The sequence below is a fragment of the Mizuhopecten yessoensis genome, unplaced genomic scaffold, assembly GCF_002113885.1.
Source record: "Mizuhopecten yessoensis strain PY_sf001 unplaced genomic scaffold, ASM211388v2 scaffold2041, whole genome shotgun sequence".
NCBI lineage: Eukaryota > Metazoa > Mollusca > Bivalvia > Pectinida > Pectinidae > Mizuhopecten > Mizuhopecten yessoensis.
Genome location: NW_018404348.1, coordinates 366,198 through 376,603, shown reverse-complemented (window position 1 = coordinate 376,603; position 10,406 = coordinate 366,198). Strand labels below are relative to the sequence as shown.

The following is a 10,406-nucleotide window of genomic DNA, read 5'->3' as shown; positions in this document are numbered from 1 at the left end:
TTGAGTGTACTATTTAATGGCATTTTTAATTCTGGATGTTTTCCCTCCGAATGGTCTATAGCTGTTATTACGCCAGTTCATAAGAAAGGAGATAAAAGTGACCCTAACAATTTTAGAGGTATTAGTTTGGTAAGTTGTCTAGGCAAACTGTTTACATCAATTTTGAATACGAGGTTGGTAAAATGGTCGGAGTCTTATGATATTATTACTGACGCACAGTTTGGTTTTCGTCCTGGTCTTAGCACTGTTGATGCCGTTTTCGCTCTGCATTCAGTTATTACAAAATCTTTTAGTGAAAATAAACGTCTATATTGTTGTTTCGTGGATTTTAGAAAGGCGTTCGACTACGTTGATAGGATCAACTTGTGGTATAAGTTATCGAAGTTGGGAGTAAGAGGGAAGCTGCTGCAAGTCATCAAGTCTATATATAATCATGTTAGGTCTTGTGTAAAATTCAAAGGCTGCTTATCAGACTTTTTTGATAATGATATCGGAGTATTGCAAGGAGAAATTCTGTCTCCGATACTTTTTTCCTTGTATGTGAATGATTTTGAATCGTTTTTTATCTCGAATTGTAGTAGCTATTATACCTTTGGAAAATTAAGCTTATTTCTTATGCTATACGCAAACGATTTAGTGTTGTTATCGGAGACGGTTGAGGGTTTACAGGAACTGTTGGATAATCTCGCTAGTTATTCTGAGAAATGGAAATTAACTGTCAATATTGATAAGACAAAAGTTGTGGTTTTTCGAAAAGGCGGGAAAGTTCGAAATAATATAATGGCAAAACGGTTAGTTGTGTTTATCAATTTACATACCTAGGTGTGCAATTTAAGTTTAACAATAGGTTCAATAGTATTCAGAAACAATTAGCTGACCAAGGTCGTAAAGCTATGTTTGCTTTATTATCAAAATGCTCCAATCTTAGTCTTAATTTTAAGACCATGTTACATTTGTTTGATACCTATGTTATTAGCATATTAAGTTACGCATGTGAAGTATGGGGATCCATAAAAGGAATAGACATTGAGAATGTGCACTTGAATATCTGTAAGAGACTCCTCAAAGTTACAAAATCCACATGTAATGCAATGGTATATTTCGAACTTGGTCGCCTGCCTTTAGAATGTATCAGAAAATACAGAATCATTAAGTATTGGTTTAAGTTACTCGACTCGAAAAATTGTATTCTGAACTGTGCATATTCTTTTTTATCAAAACAGATTACATGTACTTGCTTTAACTGGGTACACCATGTAAAAAATGAATTATTTGCTTTGGGCTTTGGTGATGTATGGTTAAGCCAATCATCGACTAATTTTAAATTAATTTTACCGTTTATTTGTCAAAGAATTTTTGACCAAGGTCAACAACATTTAAGAGGTTTATTAGAGACTTCCTCTAAGTGTTTTTATACAAGTGTATCGTAGACCACTTTTCCATTCAGTATTATTTAACCAAGTATATTCCTAAGAATTATAGAATTAGTCTAACAAAGTTACGAATGTCTGCACATTCATTAGCAATCGAGACCGGTAGATATCGCAACGTTATTCGAGAACAGAGATATTGTACGAACTGTAATTCGGCTACAGAAGTCGAAGATGAATACCATTTTATTCTGATATGTTAAACCTACCAAAACTTAAGAAGTCGCCTTATTAAAAAGTACTATTGGAAAAAGCCATCCATGTTTAAATTTATACAATTATTGTGTGTTAACAATACTAAGGAATTATGTCAACTTGGTAAATATATTTTTGAAGCTAATAAGATAAGAATCTAATTTATTTACTCCACTCTCTCACTGAGTATGGTGAGCCGTGTTATTGTGTATATTATGCATGGTATTGATATGTTTGTACTGATGGGCCGTAAGGCCGAAAGTTAATAAATGAATTGAATTGAATTGAAAAGGTACAAAAAACTATACAGTTGTTAAGGACATTAGTGAACCGTAGTCAACGTGACATCAGGTAAAAATACTATACAGTGGGCAACAGTTGTAAAGTACAATAGTGAACCGTAATCAACGTGACATCAGGTAAAATACTAAACAGTGGGCAACAGTTGTAAAGTACAATAGTGAATCGTTGTCAACGTTACATCAGGTAAAGAAACTATACAGTGGGCAACAGTTGTAAAGTACAATAGTCCGTAGTCAACGTGACATCAGGTAAAATACTAAACAGTGGGCAACAGTTGTAAAGTACAATAGTGAACCGTTGTCAACGTTACATCAGGTAACAAACTAAACAGTGGGCAACAGTTGAAAAGTTTATTAGTGAACCGTAGTCAACGTTACATCAGGTAAAAAACTAAACAGTGGGCAACAGTTGTAAAGTACAATAGTCCGTAGTCAATGTGACATCAGGTAAAATACTAAACAGTGGGCAACAGTTGTAAAGTACCATAGTGAATCGTTGTCAACGTTACATCAGGTAAAGAAACTATACAGTGGGCAACAGTTGTAAAGTACAATAGTCCGTAGTCAATGTGACATCAGGTAAAATACTAAACAGTGGGCAACAGTTGTAAAGTACCATAGTGAATCGTTGTCAACGTTACATCAGGTAAAGAAACTATACAGTGGGCAACAGTTGTAAAGTACAATAGTGAATCGTAGTCTACGTTACATCAGGTAAAATACTAAATAGTGGGCAACAATTGTAAAGTACATGAGTGAACCGTAGTCAACGTTACATCAGGTAACAAACTAAACAGTGGGCAACAGTTGTAAAGTACAATAGTGAACATTGGTCAACGTTACATAAGGTAAAAAACTAAATAGTGGGCAACAGTTTTAAAGTACAATTGTGAACCGTAGTCAACGTGACATCAGGTAAAAAAAATAATCAGTGGGCAACAGTTGTAAAGAACAATAGTGAACCGTAGTCAAAGTGACATCAGGTAAAAAAACTAAACAGTGGGCAACAGTTGTAAAGTACAATTGTGAACCGTAGTCAACGTGACATCAGGTAAAAAAAATAATCAGTGGGCAACAGTTGTAAAGAACAATAGTGAACCGTAGTCAACGTGACATCAGGTAAAAAAACTAAACAGTGGGCAACAGTTGTAAAGTACAATAGTGAACCGTAGTCAACGTTACAACATGTGAAAAATTAAACACATGGCAACAGTTATCAAGTGCAATAGTCAACGTGACATCAGGTAAAAATACTATACAGTGGGAAACAGTTGTAAAGTACAATAGTGAATCGTAGTCAACGTTACATCAGGTAAAAAACTAAACAGTGGGCAACAGTTGTAAAGTACAATAGTGAAGCGTGGTCAACGTTACATCAGGTAAAAAACTAAACAATGGGCTACAGATGTTAAGTACATTAGTGAACCATAGTCAACGTTACATCATGTGAAAAAAATAATCAGTGGGCAACAGTTGTAAAGAACAATAGTGAACCGTAGTCAACGTGAGACATCAGGTAAAATACTAAATAGTGGGCAACAATTGTAAAGTACATGAGTGAATCGTAGTCAACGTTACATCAGGAAAAAAACTAAACAGTGCGCAACAGTTGTAAAGAACAATAGTGAACCGAAGTCAACGTGAGACATCAGGTAAAATACTAAATAGTGGGCAACAGTTGAAAAGTTTATTAGTGAACCGTAGTCTTACCACTGACAAACGTATAACCGATCAACACTATACACTGACAAACGAAGTACTGATAAACACTATCCAATGACAAACGTAGTACTGATAAACACTTTCCACTGACAAACGGAGTACCGATAAACACGATCCACTTCCTATTTAGTGTAATATTTATGAACGAGTAAAAATCAGCAAGGTAATCTCGAAAAGATTTAAACCACTTTCACACATCCAGTGCCTTTTTCATGTGTGTTATGTTTGGTGGGGTTGAAAATACATTCTATATGTTCGTGGATGAGGATATTGACAAACGTAGTACTGATAAACTCTTTCCACTGACAAATGTAGTACCGATAAACCCTATCCACTGACAAACGTATTACCGATAAACATTATCCAATGACAAACGTAGTACCGATCAACACTTTCCACTGACAAATGTAGAACCGATAAACACTTTCGACTGGCAAACGTAGTACCGATCAACACTATCCACTGAAAAACGTAATACCGATAAACACTCTCCACTGACAAAAGTAGTACCGACAAACACTATCCACTGCAAAACGTAGTACCGATAACCACTATCCACTGACAAACTGACAAATGTAGTACCGATAAACACTATCAACTGACAAACGTAGTACCGATCAACACTTTCCACTGACAAAAGTAGTACCGATAAACTCTATCCATTGACAAACGTAGTACCGATCAACACTATACACTGACAAACGTAGCACCGATAAACACTATCAACTGACAAACGTAGTACCGATAACCCCTATCCACTGACAAACTGACAAATGTAGTACCGATAACCACTATCCACTGACAAACGAAGTACTGATAAACACTATCCAATGACAAACGTAGTACCGATCAACACTATACACTGACAAACGTAGAACCGATAAACACTATACACTGACAAACGAAGTACTGATAAACACTATCCACTGACAAACGTAGTACCGATAAACACTATCCACTGACAAACGCAGTACCGATAAACACTATCCACTTCCTATTTAGTGTAATATTTATGAACGAGTAAAAATCAGCAAGGTAAACTCGAAAAGATTTAAACCACTTTCTCTCATCCAGTGGCTTTTTCATGTGTGTTATGTTTGGTGGTGTTGAAAATACATTCTATATGTTCGTGGATGAGGATATGATTTCTTGACAGAGGCCAGATAATCTGGTTACTCTGGAAGTTATACTCCTTTTATCTTATCCACAACTCTTCCAAGAACAGTCACAGACAGCTCTCCTGCGTGCATTTCTAAGATTTTTTAAAAGAGTATGGCACATGTAAGGTCTATTGCGGTAAATGAAATACCACGTGTAGGATTCCAAGTGTACGACTTAGAAATTAAGGCAGTCAAAACATGTTCGCAAATAAATGTGGCATTCATGATAACAGTGAAAAAATTGTTGGAGAAAAATTTACCAAAGCCATTTTTTCGAATATCTTATTAATTCACAGTTATTCATTCTATCAAAGTAAACAAATTGATGGAAACCCTTTAAGTGTATTTACAATTTCTATGAATACAATAACGAAAACACGTGGGAGCTGAATCCTTTGATCATAGCTTGGAAACGGTTTATATCAATAAACTAAAATCATTTTTGTGTTTGCGGGGTATCATAAAACCAGAACAATGAGGTTACTAAGATAAGCATAGGATGAGACCCCGCTCTGGGAGACAGTTTTGTAGTGTTATTTGAATGATAATGTATTGCATTTACTGCGACAGCTTTAATCGCCGATGAGCGATGAATGGCCTGTGCGCCTTTTGTTTATTGAAACAGAAACATATTTAAACATTTGTCATTGTTCTGTTATGGTGTTAACATGACTTTATCAATTTCTTTGTAACATTATTGTATGTTTTATGTGATATAATGTTTTCCTTGTCCTCTGTTGTAGGTCTTCCGATAGTGACAATAGCACAGTCATCATACACAGTAAATACTGGAGCTAATGTAACGTTAGGCTGTACGGTGGTTTCAAACCCGAAGCTAAATGCCATACAATGGAAGCGATACGGGAGTATTGTTTTTATAGACGATAGTAAATACTTTGGGGGTACTAACGTATCGCCAAGCTTATTTATAAAGTCTATCCCCCATAACGAAGGCGGTAATTATACCTGCGAGGCAACCAACAGCTACGGATCCGTGTTGAAAAGTATAATAGTCAGCGTAGTCAACGTTACATCAGGTAAATAAATAAACAGTGAGCAACAGTTGTAAGGTACAATAGTGAACCGTAGTCAACGTTACATCAGGTAAATAAATAAACAGTGGGCAACAATTGTAAAGTACAATAGTGAACCGTAGTCAACGTTACATCAGTTAAATAAATAAACAGGGGGCAACAGTTGTAAAGTACAATAGTGAACCGTAGTCAACGTCACATCAGGTAAAAAAAATAATCAGTGGGCAACAGTTGTAAAACGGGCGTAAACCTACAACAGAAAAATTCGGTTTATGATGATATAAATAGAGCATAAGAAGATAATCATGTTCAGTTCGTTAAGTGTAAAAAATATAGCAAGTTAGGGAAATGGAGGGTAACAGTTCGGTAGAAGATTAAACACGTTAACTGGTTGGTATCAGTTCGTTAAGTGTAAGAAATATAGCAAGTTAGGGAAATGGAGGGTAACAGTTCGGTAGTAGATTAAACACGTGAAGTGGTTGGTATCAGTTCGTTCAGTGTAAAAAATATAGCAAGGTAGGGAAATGTCGAAAACCACAACTTACTTTTGTACAGGTCCTCCAAACATCACACTGCCACGGACGTCCTACACGCCCACAGAGGGAGACAATGTTACGTTCATCTGTAACATTGTTTCGTCCCCAAGCCTTCATAATGTCACGTGGTACCTAAACGGAGTACGGGTCAATGTAGACGGTAGCATAGTCACAGGATCAACCCCCTCCAATCCATCCTTAACGATACTCGACATTGCGTACTGGTATAGTGGCACCCTCACCTGTCAGGGGGTAAACGCTGCAGCCTCAGCTAACCAAAGTCTGGTTGTGAACGTGTTGTCAGGTAAATAACAGGCCACTGTGGCCGTTATGGAATTATGTAAATCCTGTTTTTCATAAGATTTTTCATAAGAAATCTTCTAAAATGTAGGATATCTTATATATACATAATTTATGTTGGTTAAGATATATTGCTTATTTACTATATACCCGATATATTATTACAAATATCGCATTATGTTGTGTTTATAAAATAAAACGCATTGCCATTGATATATTAAACTTACATAGAATACAGAATTTGTCTCCTTCGTTTTTCCGAGAAACCTACTCAAAAACGTCCACTAGGGACAAAATGACAAACACTGTGGTATGTTATATATAACCATGTTCCCCAGAAAGTATATCACTTTTATATATAAGTATATTAGGATTTCTTGAATCTTATATAAAATGCTTATTATTGTAGTTACTTCGACTGAACAGCAAACAACAACCACTGAACAACAAACAACAGAGGAACCAACAACCACCACGACTACTGAACAACAAACAACAGAGGAACCAACAACCACCACGACTACTGAACAACAAACAACAGAGGAACCAACAACCACCACGACTACTGAACAACAAACAACAGAGGAACCAACAACCACCACGACTACTGAACAACAAACAACAGAGGCACCAACAACCACCACGACTACTGAACAACAAACAACAACAGAGGAACCAACAACCACCACCATTAAACAGCAGACAACAACAACGACCCCACCGTCAACAAAAGCACCAGCAGTTGTCACAACGGCAAAACCACAAGTTGATGAAAGTGAGTACTACAGCATATCACAATGTGGTTTACTTAATTGCAGAGCAGTTGTTTATTTTGTATCATTATTCCTATCTGTTAAATGTTTGCTTTTTGTTATTACCTGCAAACTCTCAAAGCCCTATTAGCCGTCGGTGACCTGTTCTCTCCCCATAACCATATCATTTACTCCTTTCGAAAGCAGTCTAGCTCACAGACTTGGATTAACAATTCAATGGAGGGCTAACACTGAATAGCTGATCATTATATAGCTTATTGTTTAATGTTTGATTTCTACTATACAAAAACGAACAATGCTTGTCGACCCATATAATTTGTTATAGACATTAGTATGAAACAAACCATCATTTTAAAATACTTTTCTGCAGAAACGAGACTTGTGTTTGTGTACTTTTCAATTATTCCATAATGCCAAAATCATAGGATATTTCTGAAATGCTTCAAACTCCGATTCTTTCATAGCATATTACTTAAAAGCAACATTACCGGGAAAAAAATCAAATCAAATATATTAAGGTAATCTAATTTATAATGAAACAAATACAATAGCTTCAATTTATGTAATAGTCGTATTTTATCGTGGATATACGACAACTCCTGGGTTCTTTTCTTAGTTAATTTATTACGTAAGTAAACACCCTGTAACATGAAATACATCATATTACTATACATATCTGCCTTAATGCCTTCCGGTGTGACGATGTGTCCAACATAGGCAACTCTGTCCATAAAGAACTGGCATTTCTTAGGCGCAAGCTTCAAACCGTTGTCTCTGAGTCTCGGAAAAACCTTTCCTAGTCGTTCCAGGTGCTCCTCATAGGTACGTGAAAAGATTATTAAATCATCGAGGCATATCAGGCAAATAGTTAAGTGTATGTCTCCCATGCATCTCTCCATCAGGCGCTGAAACGCCGCAGGAGCGTTCATAAGTCCAAAAGGCATCCTCGTGAACTCATAAAACCCCATTGGGCCGACGATAAATGCAGTTCGCTCCTTATGTTCTTCCTCAAGCTCAAGCTGATGATAACCCGACTTTAAATCTAACACAGTAAAGTAGTGTGATCCAGCTAAACAATCCAGGATGTCCTCTAATCGTGGTAACGCGTATGCATCCCGAATGGTGCGTTGATTTAACTGTCGGAAATCCACACACATCCTCAATGATCCATCTTTCTTCCTCACCAGAACCATGTTCGATGACCAGGGACTGTATGATGGTTTGATGACTCCCGCAGACAAAAGTTGCTGAAGATGAGTCTTCACTTCGTCATACATAGAAGGTGGTATCCTCCTATGGCGTTTTTTAAAAGCAACTGGATCCGTCAAATCGATTCGATGTTTCACGAGATTGGTACACCCAGGGTCAGTATCTCCGTGTGAAATATATCCTCGTATCCCTTTATGAGTTTCGTTCCTAGCTGTAGTTCCTCCTCCGTAACAGCTGAATTGGTAAAGTCTATTTTATCCATAAATGACTTCGGTACTCCCACCTCTTCATCGACAGTCGGAAGTTCCTGGACAATCACTGGCTGTATCTCACATAAAATTGCCTTGGGAGGAATGATGAACGTATGTGTTGTCAGATTGGATAGTTGAATGTCAAATGGATGTGTACTGTCGCAGTCATATGAAAACACTGTAGGTGTAACATCAATATCCTTGGACAGCTTGGATCGTTCCGTGGGCTGTATGATAGCACAGGTAGTTGGATAGGCGCTCTGCTGGTCTACATATCCCTTCAGGGTGATAGTAGAGTTCGGTCTAAGGACGCAATCCATGTTTCCTGCATTCTTGCGATTTCTCACTAAATCCCGATCCCTCAATGTCATACAGCGAAATGCTAAAAACCATGGAGTATCCAATCCCTTCTGCAAGAACTTCGGTCCATTCCTGTTTCGACACCCTTCCAATAATACCGACAAAACGTTGGTTCCAAACAACACTGGTACCTTGGAGTAATAGTTGCTGTTGGGGACTACCAGCAAAAGACACCTCTGCTCATCTCTTCCAACTAGTCCTTCAAAACTGACTCCCGCTTCGATAAATCCGGAATAAGGTAACTGTTGACCATCAACACATTCTATAGAAAGAATTTCACCAAGAGGCTGCAGGTCCAAATGACTCAGATGACATTCATAAAAATGTTGGCTAACCGTAGACACGGTCGCACCAGTATCAAGTAACGCCCTGGTCCCCTTACCTTCTACGTTGACATCAACTTCATTTGCATTGCCAACCATTTGTGTTCCAGTCCTAGTAGCCTTAGTACTCTTGTTCGGACCTTGAATTCGGAAATCTATGAGTGGTCCGTCTTCATAGACTCCTTCCCTTATACCGAACTGCGTGAGTGATCCATATTTACCCTGCATCGCGCTCTGATATGTCCCGGCTGTCTGCATCTCCAACATAATATCAGGTTTCCTGTCCCAAGACGCGTCATCCTGGTCAGTGTTCTCTTGCGACGGCTTAGAGTGGTAAACAGACCCTCCTCCGCAGTTGTTAGAGTTCCCTCTATTCCTGTTCCTGTGATCTCTGTTGTTCTTCCACGAGGTTGTCCCGCCATCGGATATCTGCTTCTCTAACCTCTGAATAGCAGCAGACAATTGGTTGACCACAGACCTCAAATCCTCCTTTTCCTCCCCCTCAACAGCTGAGTTGACAGTAACAGTCGCCTTCGATGGTTTCTCGTTGTCTATTGTCCTCTCTATAGATCTGACTGCTATGAATAGTTCTTCATAATCAGCAATGTAATCATGCTTGTGGCCAGTAACATCTCTTAAGTCTTGCCTCAGACCAGACCAAAACTTGTTGTGCAACCGCTTATTGCGTTCCGCAGGTCCTATACCAGAATCGGCTCTTAGCAACAAGTCTTCCAGTCTACAAGCCCACCCCGTCACGTTTTCCTTGGGTTGCTGATGTGCGGCATAGAAATTCTCCAACAGGGCCTCCTGG

The 10,406-nt window shown here is 38.0% G+C and overlaps 1 protein-coding gene across 1 annotated transcript in view; it reads left to right on the top strand.

The window, feature by feature from the left end:
- Nucleotides 1–10,406, top strand: part of LOC110444438 (location of vulva defective 1-like) — a 58,136-nt gene that overhangs the window by 6,846 nt on the left and 40,884 nt on the right. The window contains exons 3-5 of the mRNA XM_021488819.1: nucleotides 5,553–5,846; nucleotides 6,399–6,683; nucleotides 7,089–7,454. Of these exons, the coding sequence (XP_021344494.1) occupies nucleotides 5,553–5,846; nucleotides 6,399–6,683; nucleotides 7,089–7,454 (945 nt within the window). The remainder of the gene's footprint in view (nucleotides 1–5,552; nucleotides 5,847–6,398; nucleotides 6,684–7,088; nucleotides 7,455–10,406) is intronic.